General features: G+C 53.5%; 10 protein-coding genes across 10 annotated transcripts; 3 read left to right on the top strand and 7 right to left on the bottom strand.

Moving 5' to 3' along the window:
- Positions 1-439: 439 nt before the first annotated feature.
- CPAR01_04346 (uncharacterized protein) lies at positions 440-1,348 on the bottom strand (the record flags this gene model as incomplete). Its single annotated transcript, XM_060488627.1, has 1 exon — positions 440-1,348. The coding sequence occupies one exon, from the start codon at positions 1,346-1,348 to the stop codon at positions 440-442; it is 909 nt and encodes a 302-aa protein (XP_060352833.1).
- A 1,193-nt stretch (positions 1,349-2,541) lies between these two features.
- CPAR01_04345 (uncharacterized protein) lies at positions 2,542-5,267 on the bottom strand (the record flags this gene model as incomplete). Its single annotated transcript, XM_060488626.1, has 6 exons — positions 2,542-2,729; positions 2,819-2,957; positions 3,012-4,634; positions 4,698-4,849; positions 4,921-5,079; positions 5,135-5,267. 6 exons carry the CDS (start codon positions 5,265-5,267, stop codon positions 2,542-2,544), a joined length of 2,394 nt encoding a protein of 797 aa, XP_060352832.1.
- Positions 5,268-6,251: 984 nt separating this feature from the next.
- Positions 6,252-7,565, top strand: CPAR01_04344 (uncharacterized protein; the record flags this gene model as incomplete). Its single annotated transcript, XM_060488625.1, has 1 exon — positions 6,252-7,565. The coding sequence occupies one exon, from the start codon at positions 6,252-6,254 to the stop codon at positions 7,563-7,565; it is 1,314 nt and encodes a 437-aa protein (XP_060352831.1).
- A 294-nt stretch (positions 7,566-7,859) lies between these two features.
- CPAR01_04343 (uncharacterized protein) lies at positions 7,860-9,842 on the bottom strand (the record flags this gene model as incomplete). Its single annotated transcript, XM_060488624.1, has 4 exons — positions 7,860-9,285; positions 9,347-9,451; positions 9,516-9,614; positions 9,667-9,842. 4 exons carry the CDS (start codon positions 9,840-9,842, stop codon positions 7,860-7,862), a joined length of 1,806 nt encoding a protein of 601 aa, XP_060352830.1.
- Positions 9,843-11,036: 1,194 nt separating this feature from the next.
- CPAR01_04342 (uncharacterized protein) lies at positions 11,037-11,971 on the top strand (the record flags this gene model as incomplete). The annotated part of the gene is made up of 3 exons (XM_060488623.1): positions 11,037-11,540; positions 11,609-11,708; positions 11,775-11,971. The coding sequence occupies 3 exons, from the start codon at positions 11,037-11,039 to the stop codon at positions 11,969-11,971; spliced, it is 801 nt and encodes a 266-aa protein (XP_060352829.1).
- Positions 11,972-12,434: 463 nt separating this feature from the next.
- On the bottom strand, positions 12,435-12,599 carry CPAR01_04341 (uncharacterized protein; the record flags this gene model as incomplete). The annotated part of the gene is made up of 1 exon (XM_060488622.1): positions 12,435-12,599. A coding segment is annotated over one exon (165 nt), but the record flags the coding sequence as incomplete, so codon positions are not given.
- A 3,277-nt stretch (positions 12,600-15,876) lies between these two features.
- Positions 15,877-17,001, bottom strand: CPAR01_04340 (uncharacterized protein; the record flags this gene model as incomplete). Its single annotated transcript, XM_060488621.1, has 1 exon — positions 15,877-17,001. One exon carries the CDS (start codon positions 16,999-17,001, stop codon positions 15,877-15,879), a length of 1,125 nt encoding a protein of 374 aa, XP_060352827.1.
- A 1,228-nt stretch (positions 17,002-18,229) lies between these two features.
- Positions 18,230-20,120, bottom strand: CPAR01_04339 (prolyl-tRNA synthetase; the record flags this gene model as incomplete). Its single annotated transcript, XM_060488620.1, has 2 exons — positions 18,230-19,478; positions 19,537-20,120. Coding segments are annotated over 2 exons (1,833 nt in total), but the record flags the coding sequence as incomplete, so codon positions are not given.
- Positions 20,121-20,702: 582 nt separating this feature from the next.
- On the top strand, positions 20,703-22,525 carry CPAR01_04338 (T-complex protein 1; the record flags this gene model as incomplete). Its single annotated transcript, XM_060488619.1, has 3 exons — positions 20,703-20,790; positions 20,861-20,946; positions 20,999-22,525. 3 exons carry the CDS (start codon positions 20,703-20,705, stop codon positions 22,523-22,525), a joined length of 1,701 nt encoding a protein of 566 aa, XP_060352825.1.
- A 218-nt stretch (positions 22,526-22,743) lies between these two features.
- Positions 22,744-23,913, bottom strand: CPAR01_04337 (lysine acetyltransferase; the record flags this gene model as incomplete). The annotated part of the gene is made up of 1 exon (XM_060488618.1): positions 22,744-23,913. The coding sequence occupies one exon, from the start codon at positions 23,911-23,913 to the stop codon at positions 22,744-22,746; it is 1,170 nt and encodes a 389-aa protein (XP_060352824.1).
- Positions 23,914-24,594: the final 681 nt, after the last annotated feature.

Below are 24,594 nucleotides of genomic sequence, written 5' to 3'. Positions count from 1 at the left end.
CAGACAACTAGTGTGTGCGCTTATCAACAGGCCCAGTCGGCCGTTGGTAATTGGATTTGTGCAAGGCAGCAAGGTTGAATAATGACACTTTCGACCACGTTGGGAACAGAAGAGGCAATGATTGGCTCTTGAGCATTTGCACACAAAAGGAGAACTGCAAAGGGGAAGCGTATTGTTCTGACAGGCAATTGCCATTATTATTATTGATTTTTAAATAATGAGGGTGTTTGATCTAATCTATGTTCATTAAGAAATCCCCTCTTGAAAATTGTTGTTTGGAATGTTTCCTCATTCGTCTAATTCATGATCCCAGTGGTATCGTTTCCGGCATGTCAATGTTTCATTACTTGCTCGCTGCACCCACTACTGTCCTTCACTTCGTTTTGATGTTGTTTCTTCTTCAACACTATCGTGTCGTCATCTCCATGATGAGTATGATCTAGGTGCAGTGCTGAACGCCGTCAGCGTGAGTGTGGCACTCCTGAGGAGCGCTGGAGGTCGCAGCGGCAGTGGTGGTAGCGGCGCCAGCAGCAGCGGTAGTCGTAGGCGTGGCCTCGTGGTCGTGGTCCTCCTCAAGCTCGCCGGGGCATCCGACGCCAGGGGCAGCGATATCGTAAGCCCAAACGTCAATGGCGAAGTACTGCAGCGCGTCGCTGTCGAAGACGGAGTAGGTGGCGTTGTTCTTTGCGAGCTCGAGGGCCTCGGCGTAGTCTTCGGCGTAGTGCTCGACGGCGCCCTCGGAGATGAGGGGAACGTGGAAGACGCGGTGGAGGAGGTCGGTAGCCCAGAAGGTGTTGAGCTTGGAGTTGGCGACGTTGTAGCCCAGGCCGCAGACGGAAGTCAGGGGGCGGCGGATTTCAAAGGAGAGAGGGCAGATGACGGTCTCCTGGGAGGCGTTGGCGCCGCGCCAGTGGCCCGCCCAGCCGGACTGGGTGGCGCAGTTGCGGTCCGGGTCGTCGCAGCGGAAGGTCATGCCGTTCTTGTCTGCGTTGACGACGCGGTCGTACCAGCCGACGGGGGTGGCGGTGGACGAGTTGCCAAAGTACTTGCGGACGTGCTCGGAGCTGTTGCCGAAGCGGAGGATGTGGTCGCGGGCGTGGGCGGCGAGCTGCTGGGCCTCGGCGAGGCCGACCTCGAGCTGGGCGCGGAGGGTCGAGTTGCAGGACTGGTGGATGGGGAAGGTCTTTTGCCAGCCGGCGGACCAGTCGTAGGGGACTTGCGGGGTGGAGGCCGGGGCCGCCGGGACGGAGACGGTCTCGGAGGTGGAGGTGGCCTGGCGGCGCGCGAGGGGAGTCGCGTCCGTGAGGGCGGAGAGCAGCAGGGCTGCGGAGGCGAGGCTGTACTTCATCTTGACTGGTGTATTTTGAGGCTAAAAGCTTGAAGATGCTCTGGTGGACGGGCTGAAAGCTTTGTTGAATATGAGCTTGAGCTTTGGACTTGGAGCTTAGGAAACAGCTTGAAGATAGGAGCTTGACATTGAAGAATGCGAGGTCTGTGATGGTCTTTTATATCTGCAAGCTCGCCATGTGGATGAGAATTTTCTCTGTCGGTCCCGTCGCCTCGGGTCTCCAATGGTGCTTGAGAGGCTCTTCGAGATGTCGAGCCAAGACCAGCTAGCCATGCTGTGCTTGCTTTATGGGTAGATTCGTTGCTCATGTCCACAAGTAGGCAAATCCTTCCATCCTAGCCAGGTTGCAAAGTCCGTTGGGCATGCGCCACCCCGTCTGGTCCCCCTTCCTCCGAAATCTGCGTTCGTCGCCAGCCATCTCTGCCGCTCGTTGCAGTTGGGTAATCCCTCCATCTTTCCCGGTTCCCCTCTCGTCGTATGCTCGTCAACAAGCTCCTTTGATGAAAAGGATCCAATATTACGCCAGTGGAGCCCATGTCGTCGGTCACGATTGCCTTCTTAGAACACTCTTGGCCATGCGTGAGGTATTAGTCGGGTGTCGCCAAGGCGTGGGCAGCTCTGTGCCAAGCTCACGATCACCTTGATGTTCTCGGGGTCGATTGGCCAATGGACCACATAGCGAATGGCAAGTCTCGGTCGTAGAGACTCGACTCCACGGCCAAGAAGTGCTAAGTCGTGTTGGCTCGTGAATTCGGTGACGTTGGGGCGGACTTTTACAGCTGGAAGCTGAGTCGCCCGGTGGCCATCCGGGTTCTCGGACCCCCGCTCGACTCGGAGGACATCAAGGTGTCGGAACCGGGGTCCGGCATAGACCCGCTTTTTGTTTTGTTTTCGTTCCCTGGTTTCCCGCCCCGCCTCGGTCGTCTGCCCTTCTTGTTTGCCATTGTTGGGCTTATGTTCAGCTTGTGGGCTGCATGCTTGACAACTTTGTCTAACAACTGACAAGTGTAACCCTACATGTTCCTTTCCCCCTCCCTCTACACAAGACCAGCCACGCGATGTGATCAAGACAAACCACTCTCATGGACAGCGGAGACCCCGAGACAGTCCATTGGCATTTCCAGTCGCTTGGTAATACTAGTATATAAGTGGCTACGTTGTGGCATGCGCGAATAGCGTTGGCGGATGTAACTCTATTGCGTAAAGTAGGCGTCGAACACCTGCAGGACCTTGCTTCCGTCGCGGGGGTTCCCATTGTTCTGTCGTTGGTCGTAGTCCAGGAGCGCGGTTTTCGCCTTCAAAACTTCATGGCTGCGACCGGTCCTTGCCTTGAGGGATTTATGGATTCCTTGAGCAGGGTATGCGACGAGTCCGAACATTGCTAGGCAGGCAGCCGGGTTAGCTTAGACCGAAAACTCTTGCCAAACATGATCTGCTTTAGGTGAGATCAGTCAGGGTTTGTCTACTTACCAGCTCCTGGCTTGAGAATAAGGCCGAAGGACCCCGTGGCAACTCCCTTTGCTAGACCAAGAGCACCTCCTTCCTTCGCGCCTTTGTAGGGATCGGTAAAGACACCCGTCAGTCCGTCATAGAATCCGGTTCCAAAGGTCTAAGTTCACGTCAGCTGTAGGCTCGGATGATCTCATCTGATAACCAGGTTTACCTTTGCGGCTACAACTCCTCCGCTCTTCCAGTCTTCTACCTTGCCATTGTCTCGTACCTTGTCGCCGTACAGATTGGGAGCGTTGTGAAGGCCTTCTGTGATGGCGAGGGGCATGCTCACAAGGCCGCCCTTGACGATCGCTCCAGACATGGAGGCAAATCCCTTACCCACAGCCATTGCGGCTGCACCACTCGCCGAGCCGGCCTCATGACCAGACGCCCGAGAACGCTTGTATTCCTTCCATGGATCGATGAAGGTGCCGCCCAGAGCGACGGTGAAGTCGGTGACGGTGCCTAGGAGTGAAGAGGCACCACCGGTGATGGGATCCCATCGTTTCACATCGGTGTCGTATTCCTTCGTTCGCAGAGGCTTCAAGTCAGACATCTTTATCTTCTTCTCAACAATCAGAGACGATGCTGCTTGATTCGACAGTCTCATCCGCTTGGCGCCCGTTTTGGACTGCTTCTCAAACAGCCAGGCGGCGCGCTGACCAGAAAGTAGATCGCAGCCGAGATCGCTGGCAGGAATATTACGATGGAACGATGCTGTGGCGGTATCGACGCCGCGTTCTCGACGCATGGCGCTGGCTACTTCTTGGATCGCACGATTTGCTTCGGGCGAAAGACAATACTGAATAGCCTCCACGAGCTTCTGCGTGTGGAGCTCCTTTTGAGGAATCGGTAAGGGTCCTGCTCCTGACTTTGCAATGACCCGGCCCCAAAACGGCTGGTCGCCGAAGAACGGCACGATGATAGTCGGTCTCGCGTTGATCAGGCCACAAGCTGTCGTTCCAGCTCCTCCATGATGCACCACGGCTGACACTCGTTTGAACAGCCACTCGTGTGGGCAATCTCCGAGATAGAACACGCTGTCTGTGTTTGACTTTCCCTCGCCGAGCTTGCTCCATCCTCGCGAGATGATGACACGGATGCCGCAAATACCTGCGGCCTCGAGGATGACGTCTGTCAAACGCCCTGGGTCGTCAATAACGATACTACCGAACCCAACATACAATGGAGGCGGACCGGCTGAAAGAAAGGCGTTCAAGTCGGCAGGTGGCTTGTAGGACGGCTCGTCGCGCATGAAGAAGCCGCAAACGTCAATTTCTGGACCCCAGTCTGCAGGCTTGGGAACCACGGCCGGTGACCAGCAGTATGTGTGCGGGATCTTGAGAAACGTTGTCACGCCTGGACCCATGCTGGCAGGAATCGGCGCGAGCTGGAGATCCTTCCTTCGCCATTTGTTGATAACATCGCCCAGACCCTGCCAGGTCATCAATTCGACGACTCCATACGACAGCCAATTGGTGACCTGTAGCTCCAGGTCCTTGCTGCGTTGGATGTTTGCTAGTGGGTGAGGGAAAGCACGAGTCGCTGTCCAGGGCATGGTGAACATGATGTGGGCTGGAATGCCGAGGGCTTGCGCACAATGCACATGGGCGAAGCTTGGGGGATTCGCGATGATGGCGTCGGCTACGAACGGTCGGTTGCTGATGGGATCAGGATCAATGCAGGAACGCCAGCATCCGTGGAGCATTTCACGTATCATTCGTCGTTTCTTCCCCACATCGCCGCCCTTAAGAGACTCCATGGAAGGAATCAGACCAGGATTTCGGACCATGTACTTGGTATTCGTTAGTGGCAAGCGCAGGACATGGAAGATTTAAGGGGAAAACACAAGACTTACCGACATCAAGTCGGCGGGATCTCCGCCAATCGGGAAGAACTCTAAGCCAGAGTCGGTCACGAATTTGGAAAAGGTGTCATGCGTGGCTAGGCGAACCCGATGGCCGTAACGACGGAGAGCTGTGCCAAGTGCTATGAATGGCTGAACGTCACCTGGTTACACTGACATTAGTAGGCAACATCCACAAGTCAAGCTTCAGGGTCATTTTCCGTGAGGAACTCACCCCGGCTACCTACAACCTGTATCACGACGTTAAGGAAGGGTACGGGCTTGAGGTTGATGTTCGGCAACGCAGTATCCTCGGCTGCGGGGAAAGGGGGAAGCTGCTCCCACAGTTCCCCTGGGTTCTGCGACTGGAAGTTGATGTTCACATGACCGTCAGCTGCTTAAAGGTCAGTCTCAAGTACGGAGTATGCAAAGGGGCATGCTATTCTGACACTGTATTGCAGCCTCGCTAGATAACAGCGCACCGGCGGAGTGCAGCTCGTATGGAGGAGGGACGTTGCAGAGAGATTCGGCGTCCTCCGTCTCGGCAGTCGCCAAAATTCTTTTCGAGTCCACAATAGACATGTTTTCCGTAATTGGCAAAGTGGCAGTTGCAGCAATGGACAATCAGAGTATGATGCGAAAGGGCGTCGATGAATTTATACGACATCATTGAAGATTCGCGCCGAAAACAGTAGATTTGACGATGGACTTAGGTTTGCGTAAGCGGCGCTGGAGCGGAGTTTTCTCTACATCGCCGGAACGCCGTTTGAGGCTGATGCCGGACCGCAGCATGTTAGTGGCTCGCATTGTACGCGTGTTCGCTCTTTCTCGTTCTTTACAAGCAAAGCTGGTATTGGAATTCCACCGTTTCGGCATTGCCGTTGTTGAGAACCCATCGCGCTGCGAATAATGCGGATAGTGACACGGGTTTCCGAGTTTACGAGGTGCTCGCAATGCTCGGGTTCTAATGATGAATGAGACGAAGTTGCGATGCTTTCGTATTAGTTTCGGGTGACGAATCCCTACTTGGAGACGAACAGCCACATTTTCATCAGCCACATATCGAGAAAAATCAGCCACCGTACAGCAAGTGGCTCGTGCATTGGCTGAGCTCACGTGATGATTTGATGACTGATCATGGACGAGGATGCTTAATTCTTTTCTCTCCTTTTGAGGACCTCGGAAGTAATTATTATTGTGCAAGAACCACTAGGTAGAATTCGTGTATCCATAGTACGGAGACCCCACGGACGCGGCTTGGCATGGCATTGACAGCATGACTGACATGACATGACTGACCCTTGGCACGCCAAGTTGGCGTGTAAGACGTTAATCGACAGGGCTGTTTAAGGTTTCGCGGACCAAAACTCTAGGGAATGAGCCGCTAAATATAATCAGACGAAGCAACGCAGGTACCACTCGGGCGGGACGAACACGTCGTTGAGAACCACTTTCACCGTGGTTTCCACGTTGAATAAGGACAATCTCCCAATCTCTCCGCTGGACTGATTGATCAACACACGAACGGTTTATTCGATCTCACTGAATCAGCAAGGCAATCCCATCATGGCCAACGAAGCAATACCAACCGCCATTCTGTGGGACTGGGATCAGTCAGATCTCACAGCAGCCGTCGAGGACATGCGACGACTATTGGGCAACGTATCAAATCTTGCCGCCATCAGAGACGTCACACTGCGCGGTGTCAGGGCTGCGAAGGATTCTCAGACCGCATTACTTGCAAAAAGTCTCACTTCAAGCGATAAAGCTACCATCAAATCGTGGATCACTGAGTCCCGCCTGCCGGCCGAACGAACTGAGGCACTCTTACAGGAACCAGAGGTTTCGCTCGCACATAACACCGCCATCCTGTTATCGCGGCTCCCAGCCCTCGAGACGCTTGAGGTGCAGACGTACGATCGGAACGATCACGACGAATGGACACAATCTCGCCCATCCGGGGATGAGTTCTTGACTCTTTTCAGCCAATTGGTCGCTTCGAACTCTGTTGCTGGCTCTTCTTTCAGCAATGTGGAATCAGTCAAGGTTCTAGTTCCAACCCCTGACGGAGATTCGGCAAACGAGTTAAACTTCTACGTATACGCTGAGAATATTCTCCCCTTCTTTTACCTTCCGCAAATTCGAACTCTTGAGCTTCATCGAGTGGAAGATGGAGGGAAATCAATCATCTGGCCAACTCCCCATCCGAAGCCATCAGCAGCTACACTAGAAGAGCTGGTTCTAAGCAGATGCCAGCTCTCCGAGGAGAATGTTGGCCAACTCTTGCGAGCTTCCCCGAATCTCAAGACATTCCGTTGCGGATACGTTATCGACGCTGAGTACGCGTCCGACTGGGTAGACTTAGAGGTGCTGAGGAGTTCGCTCAACCCATTGAAGGCATCACTCGAAGAGCTCTCTTTTGCGCTGACGCTCTGGACGTCCACGGCCATCGATTGCGGCGAGGTCGGGCCCTGGGGAATCCGCGGCTCATTCGGGTCACTCAAGGACTTCACGCGACTAACTCGTCTCTCCATCTCTCTGCCGGTACTCCTCGGCTGGGAAACAAAAGGCTCGTCGAAGCTGGCGGATGTGCTCCCCGAGGGCCTCCAGGCTTTGACCATCACTAACGAAATGTTCTTCTGGTGGCACTATCGATGGGACGACCTCGATTGGGAGGAGGATGACCCGGTGGTTCCCATGTGGCAGTCACTTGAGGCCAAAATTGTTGAGTACCTAGAGAGCCGGCCCCGGCACTTGAAGGAACTGAGGTTGAAGATTTCAATGGTTGGCGAAGAGCAACGGGCAGAGGAGCTGAAGGCCAACTTGATCGCCAGGGGATCGGAAGCTGGAGTAACAATTACAGTGGAGTTGAAGCCATAGATATGCAAACTATTAGAGACCTGTCACTATAAGAATATGATTCTGATACCCAGCTACCTTAAGAGGTTCACGCGTCTGCCTTTTCTTTCTGCATCGACACTCACAACGGTGTGCCTGAAGCTGAAACCACCGGGAATATCACAAGATGGGACAAGTGTTTGAACTAATGAAGTATTTTGGCTGTAGACTAAGTGATATCTCTGGATCAACGAGAAGAAAGAAAGGCTCAAGTTCGCTGGTCATATCTCCCCTGCAAAGACCATCGTTATTATTCACGCAACCTCCGCGACACGTCTAGCACGGGCATCCATCACCGCCGCCACAAGCATTGCAATCAGAGTGGTGCTGGAAGTTGCAAACAAACACACCAAGACCGCTCGCGCCACCCAAGCAGTTCAAGCACTTGAGCGCAGCAGCCTGACAATTCGGCAGCACGCCGGGAATCGTCTCAGGCATAGACGGCGTGCTCGGCACAGGAACAGCGCAACCAGCAGCCTCCGTGGCACCAAATTCCTTGTCGCCGACCGTCGCGGCGTTATCCTCTGCCAGACGCCACATGACGAGGTTCGCAATCACGGCGTGGCCGCCGGGACGCGGGTGAAACACCCTTTTGATCTCGTCGCCGATGAAGTCAGAGACCTCAATGTTGTTGCGGCCCCTGAAGGCTGGGTCCGCGGCGCTGTTGTCAGCGAGAGAGATGACGAGGCTTGAGTTGCGTTTGCGCGCTTCCGTGATTTGGTCGGCAATGTACTGCTCCATTGATGGCGACGCAGCCGTGCCCTGGCGGACTTCCAGGACGGGTGTCTTTGTGTTAGACTTGGTGGTTTGTCTGCGAGGGAAAGAGCTCCAGATTTGTCCGGCGCGCTTGGAGAGGATGGACAAGAGGCCCAGCTTGCTACTGCGCATCTCCAGAGACGAATCAACGTCACCAATAGTGGGGGTCGCGCGAGGAAGCATCTGGTCGTTATTGAAAGATGCGACCTCGGGCTCACGTCTCGCGAGGGTGGTATCGTCGTTCTTGCTAGACCACTCGAAGAAGAGAAGACCATCACGGTTTCCGTTGGGCTCCTTGGTGGCACCCTCGCAGAAACGGCCCTGAAGCACGGAGAAGTACTGGTTGTAGTCGACAAATTCGAACGAGGCACCGGCTCTCCTGACCGCGGCCTCGATGACGTTGTTGACGGCAGTAGTGAGCTCGTTCATCAGCGTTCTGCGCTCAGTGGTGAGCTTCTGCTTATTGGCGCTATTGAACCAGAACGACCAGCTGACGTCGTCGCAGGCAGTCGTGGTGTTATCGAAGAAGTTGGCGTAGCCCGTAACGTAAATCTTGCGGCCCGGGTTGATCTTGTTCTTGAGACCAGCGTACAGCTTGTCCAAGTTACCCGGCAGAGTATCGCGGATGAGGTTCAGCGTGGCCTGCATCTCGTCGGGGCAGTTGGCAAATGGGTTCCACTGGAAGATACAGGCGTTGAGAATGCTGGTGAGGCCGACGTCGTTGCCGCCAGCGCTGACGGTGATGATGTCGTAGCCGGTGCCCAACGCGGAGACCTGGTTGGCAAGGATCTCGGGGGCGGTGGCGCCGGAGCAGGCAAGAAACTCGAATTGAGCAGACTCGGGCATAAGTTCGTGAGATTGCATGTAGGCTGGGTACGACTGGTCGTAACGAGCGCAGGTGGTTGAGCTGTTGGGGTACGGCGAACCGGAGCCAATGCCGGCGGAGCTATCAAAGACAATCAAATTAGAATGGTGAGCGCTGGCCATCTGGATTGATGGGAACTCACTAGGAATCGCCAATGGCAGCCCACTTCTTCACCCATGAGAGGTCATAAGGGTCTGCGGGAGCAGGCTGAGCGGTATCCCAGCCCTGATCGCAGAAGCAGGTACCTCTGTTAGATAGGCAGGTTAGTTATCATTGACATTGTTGGATCATATGAAGAGACTTCAACTTACCCTTCACCACACCATGCGCCACCACGGTCGGTGCCACATTTTGTGAGGCAAGGTGACTGATCAGGGCAGCTGAAAACACATGTGTCTTGAACAATCTCCCTGGAACAATGTTAGGACTTGTAGAAGACGTGTTATAATATGATGTACTCACTCAGCAAACTTCTGAACCTTGAGGCAACGATGAGGTGCAGTAGAATCTTTCAGGCACTGGTCAAATTTGGCCGTGCTGCACTGGTCGATAGCTCCAAAGACCTCCTCGGCCGTTGAGTCGCTCTGCGCAAGTGCGAGCCCGGCAAGGAGCCCGAGACTCAATGTGTAAGCCTTCATGTTTGGCTAAGAACAAAAAAGAGTGACTTAGAAATCAGAAGCACAGGTTGATGCTGAATGAATGGAATGCTTTGCTCAAATCCCCAAACAAACCCAGCAACGACACGGCGGTGGTTGCATGACTATAACTGCTGTTGCAGCATGAACCATTCGCAACTTGTCTCCGCGCCAAGCGGGCTGCAATGTATGATGAATCTGGAACATCTCAAAGTGCCTTAGTCTCTATTCCCTTAATTAACTCTAAGCGTCTTGTCGTGGCGGTGCGTACCGGTGCTCGGGCCGAAGAGCGAGTCAGTGTCGTCAGGTATCGTACGGACAGTCGCCGACTACATACGGAATACGGACATCATAAATGAAGCAAAGGCCCTCGGCAGCCCCGGGCGTATCATATTTCTGCTCGTTATTTCCTTTTACTTTGCTGCCCGCAACAGCGCTGCGGTGGTTGAGATTGACTTTGAGTTTTACGGTTTTACCGCCTTGCCGGCAACCGCGCGCGCCAAGACAAAGGCTGTCACAATATGAGACGAAACTCCTCCGCCCCAAGAGCCAAGGCCACCAAGATACCCGGGCATACCGTCGTTATTACCTGCCCACTGATATGTATACTCGTATATCTAATAAGCTATACTCTTCTTGTCAATCGCTCTGCCCACACGTGGGTTTCGCTCCCAGCGTCGCCTACAACCGCCGCGGGCGCCGACTCTAATTAGCCTTACTGTTCCTTAAACTCTATCTCCCTTAACGTACTAGATCGGTTCCGTCGGGCAAGTATTTCCACTCCGACGCCGGTTTTGGGGGCTATTATTGGTATGGGTTTGACTTCGACCTTTAATCAACGTCAGGCGAACTAATGGCCCTGGCCAACTCTTGCTGGGATTTTGAGAAAGCTGTCAAATTACTGCCAAGAGACAGTTTAGTTTACAAGTCAGTCACAGAGTTCGGAGCAGTCGTTCGTAAGTCCATCTGACAAATAACTTAACTATGTCATGGGCAACTCAGCCCGGTTTCTGAAAGTACCGTGTGTCTCTCTCATAATGCTATAACCATCGTCGCATCATATTGTCACTCTCTTGAACTCCCCCGCGGTTTCGCGTCCATTCATTCCTTACTCGGCCCTCCGCCCTCACACTCTTTTGCTAGTCTATCACTTGAAGTCCTGCTCCAGAATCTGAAGTAGTCTCAAAGTAATCCACGATGTGGTTCAACGCCGGTGGTAGCTGGGGAGCCAGCCTCTCATCACTCTTTTTGCTCTTCACCCTCATCCTCAACGTCGCTGCTCAGACGTTTGGAATCACCCTCGATAAGGCTGCGCGCGACGATGCACAACGTTTCGTTTACTCCGCCAAGCTCACCTTTGAGCAAGACACCGGAACGCTCTTCAGCGACGGTCAGCTTTACGGGCTCGCTCGCGCAGCCTTCAACGAAATGCAGACAAAGTTCAATGCGGATAAAGTCCGCTTCAACAGACAACCCGTCATGATGGCCGCCATGGCCCTCGGCAAGGACGTCTATCTGTCTTCCAACCTGAAGGGTGGGCCCTTCTTGTATACCTATGCGGACTCGCGTCTTAAGCCTCAGGTTGTCGTTGCGCTTGAGCGATGCCAGACTAGCTTGCAGGATGCGGCAAGACGTGGCACCACCGTTGACAAGCAGCACCGAACCCAGGCCAGCTGCGCTGAAGTTGCTGCTGTTCATCAGGTCAGTCTTCCTCTATCTAAACATGATATCCAATCACCCCGATCGATGACATACTGATGCTCTTTTAGTACTACTTGGACGACGCCGTTACTGAAGCTGCTCGCAACGACCCTCCTCCAACACGCATTGTCGCCTATGGCAAGGCTGGTCAAGATGGTCCCATTGGACGTAAGTCGACTTGTTAATGGAGTATGTGAGAGTGAACATAAGTTTGCTGACTTTCTTTCCTTGCAGCTCAAAATGCATGCGGTGGTGGCGATGTTGTAAAGAACGGTGTTCTCACTTGGGGATGCAAGCAATTCATGGCCGATGAACAAATCACTGTGCCGCGGAAACCGACCAACAACCTCAACTTGAACCTGCCCAATCCCTTCCCCAAGTTTACTACAACACAAGTCAGTGTCATGTGCCCTGGACATAAGAAGCCTTGATAGTCCTACGGCCTAATCACCAGCCGGGATGGAAGGGTGGGTTGTTGTGATAGCGGGTTGTTCAATTGGCTCTAGGATATGATATCGAATTACCAACTCGTTGGAGGAGGGCTAAGGTTCTGCAAATATCCAATAGCATAATGACGTCTCAGACTAGGGATTCTTCACACATGTCACTACTTCCGAGCGCATTGTATAACATGTCCGGGCCTGGGCTCAACCAGAAACGTCTATTTATTTGAAGCACGCATATAATTTGCACAAGCTTATTGATTACTACATCACCATTCCAACCGTTCATACATTGGCAGCTACGGCTACAGTCGTCCGACTACCTTTGGGTTTTCAATTCTTGGGCCCAAGTATTTCTCCATATGGCCGAGTGCATATCCCTGTTCTGGATATGGGACCCAGGAGAATAACGAGAGACAATGATTAGTTCTCCCTCGCCAATCCCTGATTATTACTTTGCCAGCTTGCCAGAGACTCTCTCGCGATGGGCCCTCACAGCAGCATCGACTCTGCTAGACTGGTAGGGTAAGAAGACGAGCCTGTTGCCGGCTTCAAGGGGTTCGGCCTGAAACCTTGCCAGGCGCTGTTGCTTGAGTCTGGATGCTTCACTATTCTGAGTGATTTCGGATTTTTGAGATGATTCGCTTGTCTCTGTCGCATTCACACTATAAGTTGGCAAGTGAGTCTAATGATTCTTCGCGTAAGGCCATTTGGATATGTATCGAATAGTTGAAGAGGCAATCGTACTCTGAATAAGTCATCTTTGAGAAGACAGCCGCTGGCAGTTGATTTGTTGCAAATTCGCTGTAGCTTCTCAACTCAAGTAAAGCCAGTCTATGGGTTCCCAATGCCGTATCAAGCCAGAAAGCGTACGAGTGGGAGGTGATCTCCTGAACTTTATGTATTATCTCGCAATGCCGCCGTACCACCAATGGCCCATCATGCCACCCAGTCTGCAAGTGACGAACGCCGGTTTTGTTTCTTGATGCTTCAATTGGGATAGAAAATTAATCCATTTGCTTGCGCACCATCCAAACCACCAAAAATCGTCAATTATCCTCCCGAACGGCAACGTTGTTGACGAAAGTGAGGCGTTTTGTTGCCAACAGCATGGTACGGCTAGACTAATGCGGGCGCTTGGGACTTGAGGAGCGCGGGGTCGTTCCTTCTCAAAATATGCCTTGGGAGATTCGCACCGGTATTTCTCGACTCTTTGCTTAACCATCTCGGACGGATGCTGCTATTGGGCTGTTGGTATTAAACAAACCCCACCCCACCTTGATTCTGTAAAGGTAACACAACAGAAGCGAGGCGCACCCCATAACGCGTGCACGAGTATGGGTATGGGAGGCGGTGAAAGCTCTCATAGTAATGCAATGATAGTCAGGTTAGACTGACAGTTGTGGGGGAAGAGGAAAGAATCACGAGAGATTTGTTGCCTTTCGCAACCAGTTTGCCGCTTGGATGTCGATTCGCTCAACAGATAAGTTCTATAATCGTACATGCTTATGAAACACAAAAAAGAGTCTAGAATAGGTTGATTCTTGGCGAGTCATATGAGCAGTAGTGTTACGATCCTTTGAACAATGGGGGCAAAAGGCTTCGTAAGTCAAGACAACTCTGTCTCGAGACAATATGTGGTTTACACGTAGGTGTCGCTTTGGGTACGCACACTCGTGGCTCGTACCTCAAAGATTTCATTCAAAGATTCAATTGTTACAAGAACCTGGACCAAAGTCAACCCATAGTAGCAATTACCATCTCAATCCGCGATAGAGAGTTAGCTAGTCAGCTGCTAGGGACATCCACATGAAACCACTCGAACTTTTCGAGGAGTTCCAATAATGGTTCTTGTGTTGAAGATCCACTGAACCCTGGCTACCATAAGATTCGATCAATACGCACCTAGGGTTGCTGTGAATGGTGGCAAGACAAAGTCTGGCTCTGGAGCAGAGTGCCATAGTCTAGGCTTCTAGGCTCAACACTCCACTACACTTCGAAGAAGCAGCCACATCTGCAGCACTAGAGGTTTGCTCGGATCCAGGGCGCAGCATAGGGTTCGTGGCATGTTGTGACTGGCCCAATTTAGTGATGCGCCTGGATCACAAGGTGTTCTTCTACAATCAAGCCAGCTGTATGGCCGCAAGGCGCTCTGGGCTTCGACAGACCTCGCAGACGGAGGTTGTATGATTTTGTGATGAGCCCTGTGTAATAGGCAAAGGGTTGGTTGCTGAAGGGGATTGGCGAGTTGCAGCGGAGATTGAGCTTCATTCGGTATGCTGCAATTCGTTTCGCTGATCGACTTCGAGGCAGCCAAAAAGGCCTCGATGCCTTGCGGATGCGCCTTACTTTTCTGCGGGGTGCCTCTGATAATGACGTGGCGACCTTTCGTGTCCAGTCAGATTGTTAAGGCTTGCGAAGTGATATGCCTAGTTCTCCGTCGTATGCGTGTCTGCCTACAAGGCGGACTGTCAGCAGCGGGGTCAGGCTGACACAAAATTAGGCGGCGACCCTTTTGTGGCGTGATGATGACGCCAATCCCTGTGTACTGGATTGGACACTGGGGAGGTAACAGATTCCCTGCTGAACCCGGGGGCGGAACTCTGTAGCAGTAGAGAAGTTTTGTTGTTGATGTCGTAGATTGTTGCAATTGGTTCTGCACGTGACCATGTCGATGGTCAAAGTCGGATCAGCCCATGTGATCATGACAATATCGAATAGCATTGTACGATTCCAGTATTGGAGGATTGTTGAGGACGACTGCGGTGACATCTATACGTGGTCGGTGAACTGTAAGAGAGGATGAAAGGCTGGATAGTATGCAAGAGAACGAAGGCAGCTTGGGCTTGAACGGTATATATGCTTTTGGTGTCGGACCACAATTTTTGGTAAAAGAACGAGAGGTGAGAGAAGAGGGGAATGGAGGTAATTGATAAATGCCACTTAAGCAAGATTTGAGCAGTGGAATGGCTCATCCGAATCTGAATTGGAATGGACGAGGGACCGGATTGAAAGTGACGGGAACTTCATATCATCTTATACTTGCGTTTCTCGGTGAGTCAAGGGTGTAGGATTGGTCAATCTTTTACGGGGCGCAGCAACGTTCGACCAATAACCAGTGCAGGTGTGACCGAAAATTAGACGCGACATGTCGCCCAACGTGAAATTGGGGCGGTCATAACCAGACCCAGATTGGAAATTGATATGAGCTGGCATGCAGACTTGATTGTGGACTTAGTTCGCACCCGAGCGCATGGTGTCATTTGGCCTGCCTGTCCAATACTCAGAGCAAGGTTCAGGTTACTCACATAAATCTGACCCAGAGCTAGTGTCAGTATTCTAAAGATAAAAATGCATGTTTGACACCAGTCATATTAGAAGAATCAATCAACCACTTGAAAACATCACCTTTGGCGATTTAAACAGCCTGAAAACAAGCCATACAGGCCAAGATTTCCGGCGTTGTTGTCAATGTGTATTCTCTCGTCTCAGAACATTATTCGAAGTTCGTTTTCACGCGTATGCCTAAAGCTAAACGATGCTTTCTCTATCACTACCTCGACTGATTCTATTTAGTTCTCAGAGAATTTTATGTGGGTAATATGTCCAAAGAATGTAGCAAGATAATAATAAGGATAGTAGTAGATATGTGAGGAAGAAAGCTATCAATGATAAAAGATTCTCGACTACTATCCTCTCTGAGATGTAGGCTAGAGCCAGGTTTCCCATGTGGCTTTGAAGCACAAATGAGTCACTCCTTGAACGTTTGCAACGAGACTTAGTAGCAGATGATATGGAGTGATATATCCTCTGAGTAAATCTCACAGCCCACGGTCTCAACAAGAAAACAGTTGCATCAAGATCTGGTATGAGGCTGTGTTGTCCTACATCGATCAACCATTCTTCCGCCCAGGAACATCATTTACAAAGTTTCCCTGCCCAGTCTTATTCGCCTTCATCTCCAACCTAGTCTGAAGCCTCCTAGCAGCCTTCTCCGCCTTATCCAACTGCTTCTGCTTCGTCAGCAAGACGCTCCGCTGCTCAGCCGACGACAGATGCGCAAGCGCAGATCGGTCATTGATGCTTAACCGGGAAAGCTGCGTCTCAAAGATAACGTCGCGCTTCTCGGCGCGCGTCAGAGCCTTTGTGTCGAATTTCTTGCCGGGCCCAGGTGGTGCTGTGAGCTGAAAGCTTGCTTCTGACTCGTTGATACCCGAGAAGCCTCCAGTGACGAGCTTCTGAGAGCCAATAGTGTTGGTATCAGCACCGATCCTATTGCGAGGTCTCGATGACCCCGGGGCAGAACGGTGAGAGAGCTGTTTGCCAGACGGTAGATGAACCGATCCGCGTTCTTCCAGTGCATTTGCGATGGCTCTCTTAGTATCCTTATGCGTTCTTGAACCCTCCTCACTGCTGTCTGAAGATTGCTCGTAAAAGTCCCTAAACTCGGAGTCCTCCGCTGTGACGTCGAAGCGGCAATGGCCCTTTCCAAGCATATGCTGCTGTACCGCAGCAGCCGTCCGTCGCTGTGTACCGCACTGCAGACACTCGCGGTATTCAAAGACGACGAGGTGGAGGTACTTCACCAACGCCTCAACGTCGACGATGAGCTTTTCCTTGTCTGGGATAAACATTCCATGCGCTTTATGCATGTGCACGATATTATTATCCAGGGAATCTGAGATGGTATTGCAGAATAAGCACTCTTCCGGAATGAACTCATCATCATCGTCATCGGCATCGCTCAGATCGGCATCAGAAGTAGACGAAGACGATGAATCGGATTCCGCTGTGGGGCCGACTTTGTCTGGGACGTCGGCCGATTGTGTGGAGACAGCGGCGGCGTGCTGTTCCGCGGTGAGGGGTTCGAGGTCGGCCATGCGCCGTTTGAGGTTCGTGACGTGCCATTGACTTTTTGAGTGGGCGCGGCGGGTGTCGGGGTTGTCAAAGTGGACGGCGCAGGTGCCGCACGAAGTTGCTGAGAGCTTGAAGTGGGAGGAAGCGTTTGAGTGCTCCATGATGGCGGCTGTGGTGTTGGTGGTTGAGGTTGTGGTTGTGCTTTGCATGAGATTCAGATGAGGGCGACGAACAGAGATTTCGTGTTCGTCAAGTAGGTACCTCAGGTCGTGGGGGATGCTTGGTTAAGTAGCTTGATGAGAGACGTTTACTAGAAGTGCTTCGGTAGTGCGACTCTTATGTACCAAAGATGGACCGTCACTTCATAGTTGTCAAAGTAAGGGTATGAACCATTAGGCAAATGGAGCTCATTGTGGCAACGGCCGAGGCTTCTCAATCCATAGCGATGTCTCAAACACAATTGGCGAATCAGTGACAGATTACAAAACGGCAGCGCTCACAAGGTAATTCATCAGCCGATGCCGTGTAGCCGCGACAATTTTTTGAGTCAAATTGTGGAGTCTATTAGCTAGCACGTCTCAACTGCAACATCGAAACAACCTGGAATGGTCTTCACCCTGGACGAAGGATTTGCAGCCTGTGCGATTCCTTCGCAAGTAACTGAAGACTGCTGGAGATCTTGGAGGCGGCGTGACTCCCCAACGCTGCAAGAGGAAAGCGATTGAAGAAAGGGGACGAAGATGAGTCATACCCCGGGGCCGAGACCTTCCCTATCGGGATGCGTCGTCGCTGGCAATTGAATGAGCCATCATGAATCGACTCCACTGCGGTCCGAGTTACAGGGGTGAGCTGCTGCCGTGACCGTGCCGAAGTCAATTCCGTGACACGGCGGACTTGACCTCCGACAATGAGAACATAGCCTTTCGAGGAGCAAATACGTAATTCAGATCGACTTTGTGTTTGCTCACATCTTTGGAGCTACCGACGCACTCAAAGTGAAGTATCGTGGTGAAATGCCACCGAACTGCTCACCTCTTAGACTAGACTCCTATTCCTCGCCAAGTTGAAAGCACAGCAAACATCGTCGCTCTCCAGAGGAGCCTTGTCTCGGGCGTGATTGCCCGTCTAGAGGCAGGTCGATAGAACGCGGACAACAAGGCTTGAGTACGTGGATTTGTTTCATAAGTTGGTATCGAATCACTTTTCAGCCGTAGCTATCTAACCCCCTCACGCCCTTTGCTCAGAGAAATCGTCAAAATGATCTCTTGCTCTACCCCATCTCTCTAGCAACACATGACATGAATCGAACCTGCCGTATAGGTCTCGTTATTCCGGCCCAAAAATGCTCAACCTCCCTCAACTCCTCTTGATATCATCGCCGCTATTTCTCTAGTAGCTGCGGCCGAACATGGTCCACTTCTGGGCCTTGGCCTCGCACTCGGGGTTGAGGCACTTGGTCTCGCCGGGGACGAGACCGCTCTCGGGCTGCTCAAAGGGAATGCAGAGGGACTTCATGCCCATACTGGGCTGCTTCTTGCCCTCGGGGAGGGTGGCGTTCTCGGGGGGCTCGCTGGTGGTGAGCTCTTTGATGCGGTCCTCGCACTTCATGCCGAGGCAGAAGGGGATGACGACGACGTTCTTGGTGTCGAGGGCGGGGATGACCTTGTCCCACTCAGTCAGGACGAGGCGGTGCTCGCGGAATGACTTCTCGGCCTTGTTGTACATGTCGGACTGGATGGTCTCGAGAAGCTCGGGGACCTTGGTGGAGATCTCCGCAAGGGGAAGGGAGCCCTTCTCGCCGGTGTCACGGCGGGCAGTGGCAACAACCTCATTGGCGGCATCCTTGGGGCCGAACTCGAGTCTCAGGGGGACACCGCGGAGCTCCCACTCGTTGAACTTCCAGGCGGGAGTGTAGCCGTCTCTCAGATCGGACTCGGCGCGAACACCAGCCTTGCGCAGCTGGTTGCGGAGGTCGTCGACCTTATCCTCCAGCTTCTTTCTGTCCTCGGGGCTGGTCTTGGCAGTGATACCGACAGCGATGAGAACAACCTGGGTCTTGGCGATACGAGGGGGAAGGACGAGACCCTTGTCGTCACCGTGGATCATGACCATGACACCGATAACGCGGGTGGACAGACCCCAAGAGTTTTGCCAGACGTGGATCTTCTCACCCTTCTTGTCGGGGTTCTCGACGGTAATGTCGAACATCTTGGAGAAGTTCTGACCCAAGCAGTGGGAGGTGGCACCCTGGATACCACGGCCGTTGGAGGGGATGTAGCCTTCGACAGTGGTGGTGTAGTAACCACCGGCGAACTTCTCATTCTCGGTCTTGGTGCCGCGAACGACGGGGACAGCGAGAAGCTGCTCATAGACGCCAGCGTAGAGCTCGAGAATCTCGAGAACCTCCTTGCCGGCAAGCTCCTCGGTAAGATGGGCGGTGTGACCCTCCTGCCACAAGAACTCTCTTGTGCGGAGGAAAGGGGTGGTCTGCTTGGCCTCCCAACGGACGACGGAGTTCCACTGGTTCAGGCGGAAGGGGAGATCGCGATGGCTGCGAATCCACTTGGAGTAGTAAGGGTACATGACGGCCTCGGAAGTAGGACGAACTGCGACAGGGACCTCGAGGTCCTTGTCACCACTGTATATGGGATATCAGTATTGGCCTTGGCGCAATTATCAAGGGAGGGACGACTTACGCCTTGGTGACCCAGGCCAATTCAGGGGCGAAACCCTCGACGTGGTCCTTCTCCTTCTCGAGAGACTTGGAGGAAAGGAACATGGGGAAGCTGGTCTCATCGACACCCATCTCCTCGATTCTCTCGGAGAACCACTTGCGGATAACGGTCCAGATGTACATGGACGCAGGGCGCAGGATAAAGAAACCGGAGATCTCGTTGTAGTACTCGACCATCTCAGCCTTGAGAACAATCTCCTGGTACCAGGCAGAAAAATCCTCGTGCTTCTTGACGGTAATACCCGTGATGTCCTCCTTCTTCTTGCCTCCGACAACGGGGAGAGCAGCCTGCTTGGCGGCCTTTGCAGCCTTTTCAGCAGCCATCTTTGCCTGCTTCTCGGCCTTCTTCAAGGCGCTCTTGGACGGCTCAGCGGGGGCGGTAGCGTCGGCCATGTTTGCGATATTGACTGCAGATCGCAGAGTCGTCTCGTAAAGCCAGGTAGGGTCTCGTCTTATGGAATTGGCGACGTGTTGACCAGATCGGCCTGAGTCACTGGGAGATTTTGGGCAGAGAAGGCGGTGCGATGCAGCGGAAAAAGTGCCCCGCACTAAAAGTGAGTCGTGTGTCGAGCTGTTGGGTGGGAGCGCAGTGAGGGGTCAATTGGGCTCCAGCCACGGGGTCGGAAGGTGGCCCGGGCTTCTAATCAGTTGTGGAGCATCTACGGTTGTTTATCTCGGGTCAAGCCACACTGGATGTCACTGCGCTACAGAGAGGGACAGCGTCAATAAATATTGCCATAGCAAACACACAATTGATGATAAAACTATGAGAATGACAAAGAATGCTGAAAGCTACTTCGCAAACTTTAGCTTCATCAAATATTCTTCAGGTATTAACACCTTACGGATGGGCTGCCAACTGTATGGAACGTGGGGAACCATCAGACCTGAGTTGCGCTGGCAGGGCCTTGCAGACCCGATAAGATAACAAGCACCAGCCACATCCCCGGTTCCTGGAACAACCCCGGCTCCGATAAAAAAGTTGCGTCGAGGGGAGACAAGGCAGGCACAGCACAGAAGCTTCTATTGCTGTCCAGGCACACACCGACCGAAGCTCCTTAAACCACCCCCATCCACCACCTCCAAAACCCGCGATCCAACCACAACCGCTGGCAGTGAGGCGCAAAAATGGCTTCCATGTTCGAGCAGTCAGGGAGCGGCACGCTTTTCCTCGGTGGCCAGAAGATTTCTGGCGCCGACATTAGAGACCAGAACGGTATGTCAATATCCCACTCCCCCCACCGGCCAAATCACAACGAAGCTTCATTTTGCTGACAAACTTGCAGTTCTCGCGACCCAAGCTATCGCAAATGTCGTCAAGAGCTCTTTCGGCCCCAGTGGTCTCGACAAGATGATGGTGGATGATATTGGTGTATGTTAGGTGGCCCCCCTCCCCCCTGGACCCCGCTCACCCCCCGGCGCAGGATGTCACGGTCACGAACGACGGCGCTACCATTCTCAGCTTGTTGGATGTCGAACACCCGGCGGGCAAGATCTTGGTCGATCTAGCACAACAACAAGACAAGGAGGTCGGCGATGGCACAACCTCTGTTGTCCTCATCGCGGCCGAGTTGCTTCGCCGAGGAAACGAGCTCATGAAGAACCGCATACACCCCACTACTATCATCACCGGTTACCGACTTGCCCTGCGCGAGGCCGTCAAGTACATGAACGAGAACATCAGCATCAAGGTCGAGAACCTCGGACGCGAATCCCTCGTCAACATTGGCAAGACGTCCATGTCCAGCAAGATTATTGGAGCCGACTCTGATTTCTTCGCCAACATGGTCGTCGATGCCATGCTGGCAGTCAAGTCGACAAACGGTCGTAACGAGACGAAATACCCCGTCAAGGCCGTCAACATCCTCAAGGCACACGGCAAGGGCTCCCTCGAGTCCCAGCTGATCAAGGGTTACGCTCTGAACTGCACAGTCGCCTCGCAGGCCATGCCGACAAGAATACAAGATGCCAAGATTGCGGTGTTGGATATGAACCTGCAAAAGGAGCGCATGAAGTTGGGTGTCCAGATCACGGTGGATGACCCTCAACAGTTGGAGCAGATTCGCCAGAGAGAGTCGGGCATGATCCTGGAGAGAGTAGAGATGATCCTCAAGGCGGGTGCCAATGTCATCCTTACCACCAAGGGTATCGATGACATGGTTCTCAAGACCTTTGTCGAGAAGGGTGCCATGGGTGTGCGCAGGTGCAAGAAGGAGGACCTCCGCAGAATCGCCAAGGCGACGGGCGCTACCATGCTCAGCACACTGTCGGACCTCAACGGTGACGAGAAGTTCGACCCCTCATACCTCGGACACGCCGAGGAGGTTGTTCAGGAGCGCATTTCCGACGACGAGTGCATCCTCGTCAAGGGCACCAAGAGCCACTCCTCAGCATCCATCATTCTTCGTGGACCCAATGACTTCACCCTGGACGAGATGGAGCGCTCCATCCACGACTCCCTCAACGCCGTCAAGAGAACGCTCGAGAGCGGCAGCATCGTTCCCGGCGGTGGTTCCGTCGAAACCGCCCTGCACATTTACCTCGAGGAGTTCGCTGGCACCGTCGGCTCCCGTGAGCAGCTGGCCATTGGCGAGTTTGCGCAGTCGCTGCTCGTCATCCCCAAGACGCTTGCCGTCAACGCCGCCAAGGACGCATCAGAGCTTGTCGCCCAGCTGCGTTCCCGGCACGCGCTGTCTCAGCGCATCCAGGAGGGCGAGGCCAACGATGACGAGAAGACGGTCGCGCGCAAAAAGGCCTACAAGAACTACGGTCTCGACCTGGTGCGCGGCAAGGTGATTGACGAGATCAAGGCCGGTGTCCTGGAGCCCACTATCAGCAAGATCAGGCAGCTGAAGAGTGCCGTGGAGGCCTGCATCAGCATCATGCGTATTGATACCCTGATCAAGTTGGACCCCGAGCAGCAGGCCGAGGACGACGGACACGGTCACTGAGGAACGTGAGTGATGTTTGGAAAAAAGAATTAAAAGCAAAAATGGGCTGATTGCGGGAGTGTTCAAGGTTAGACGGTTCATAGATCACTTTGCTAATGATACCTCGTCATGCCGGCCTGGATGTCCAGACCTGTGAATATTTTTGAAGTTCCTATTGAATCAACGTGTTGGCACTTGCATGAGCCTGCTAATGATATGCAAAATATGTAACCAATCGGTCAGCACCAGCCAAACTTCTCATTGAGCACCCACTCAACCTCTCCTTGGCCATACCACATGAGGCTGGCGATGCTATCATTCTCCCTCTCAATAAACTCATGCGGAATGCCCGCCTTCTCGATCAACCCCCTCACCCGGGGCTCAGGATTCCACATCTCGACACCATTCACCTTCCATTCTGCCGCCTGTGCCCTCGCCAATCTAAGGAGTGCCTCAATAGCCCCCTGCACATACTCATCTCCGCTCCCTTCCTCGTCCTCAATCGCCAGCCGCAGGATATGCATCGTGTTCCCCTCAGGCTTCTTTAATCCACCGTAGTAACCCCTTGTCCAGACGGCCCATACCCGCGACCCGTGCTCGCCTACGACCCCGCCACGGACCGTGGGCGTCTGGCCAAAGATGTGCTTGGTCATGTAGTCCTCGCGCATGAGATGCCAGAGCATGGCGTCCAGGTCAGGGATGAGCGAGACGCGGGTCTTGGTGCTCTTCTTCGCGAGCTTCGCGCGAATGAGGCCCTCGTCAACGGAGCACAGCTCTGCCAGTTCGTGATACCCCAACGGCGAGGCCTCAACTTGCACCGCTCCCACCGCTCCCTCTCCCGCTTCCGAGGGCGGCGGCGATGCCTGTGGCGGGAACTCGAGGTGCGTGCTCTCATACGGATGCCACCCATGCTTGGCATAAAACTTCTTCCCGATATCAGAATACAGCACCGAGCACGCGACCTCCCCGTCCCGGATATCCCCCCACCGCTCACCGCTCTTCATCTCGGCGCCCTGCCAGCGCGCGAGCTGCGCGCCCACGAGGTTCATCATGACGGAGGCGTACCCGTTGCCGCGGTACGCCGGGTCCGTGAAGACGGAGCCGACGGCGTGGGTGATTGCGTCGACGACGGTGCCGTCTGGCTTCGCGACGAGGACGGTCTTGCGGATGCTCTCGCAGGACGAGAGGATGGGGCGGGCGTCGGGGGGCAGGGTCGGGTCGGTGAGGATCCATTGGGTGATGCCGCCGTTGCGGGAGACGGGGACGGTGGTCATGTAGGATTCGCGGCGGATGTATTCTTGGAGCTCGAGGGCGGCGCCCCAGTTTGCGTAGGTTGAGGTGTAGGTCTTTAGGCGCTCTGCTGGGGTTGGTTGGGTGAGGACCAGGTCTGTTTCGTGGGTTGAGCCCATGATGCCTGTTGTCTCTCGTCTTGATTGTTGGGATTGCCTCGATGTGGTTTTGCGTGGATTTGTCTTTGTTCTTCTTGTCTACGGTGTCGAGGTAGGCAAGACAGCTTCTGGGTGTATTATGGTGGGTGGTGTCTTGTTTGTTTCTGGTCAATCACGTCACACCACTCATGAACAAACATGAGAGAGGCAGAAGCAAGCAAGGTAGTTGGAGAATGTGAAAATGGGAGGAAGAGTGTCAGATTCAGCTTCCAGAAGCTGGGGTCGGGAATGGATAAAGTACAAAAGGGACAAAGCGCCGTCTCCTTATCAATTCGGTTCGTGTTCCAGACGGCTTCAGGAAGTACCTTGAGTTTGGCTTGTACTGGCGCGGGCGTTGCGCACAAGACGTGCCCCACCAGACGATGGGAAGCGTTGGCGGGGAAGACCCAGTCAAACCCCAGGTATTCCAGGATCACAGCGCCTCGTTCGAAAGATGTGAGATACGGTACGGGTTGGAGGGGGCGTGAGGTCAAGAGCAAGGGGGTCGGACTGGCAAAGACGGCCTAGTGTGAGAGTGAGCTGATGTACAGATAGCCTCGATCGATACACAACGAGCATCCAAAAGCACAAAAAGGACCTCGAAGCCCCCTCTTCTTCCTCTCGTCTTTCCCCTCCGTCTCACCAGGCCACAGGAATCAGGAT

The sequence above is a fragment of the Colletotrichum paranaense genome (assembly GCF_030867605.1).
Source record: "Colletotrichum paranaense strain IMI 384185 chromosome Unknown Scaffold_3.1, whole genome shotgun sequence".
Taxonomy (NCBI): domain Eukaryota; kingdom Fungi; phylum Ascomycota; class Sordariomycetes; order Glomerellales; family Glomerellaceae; genus Colletotrichum; species Colletotrichum paranaense.
The sequence above is the reverse complement of the archived record's forward strand: the minus strand, read 5'-3'. Positions and strand labels throughout refer to the sequence as shown.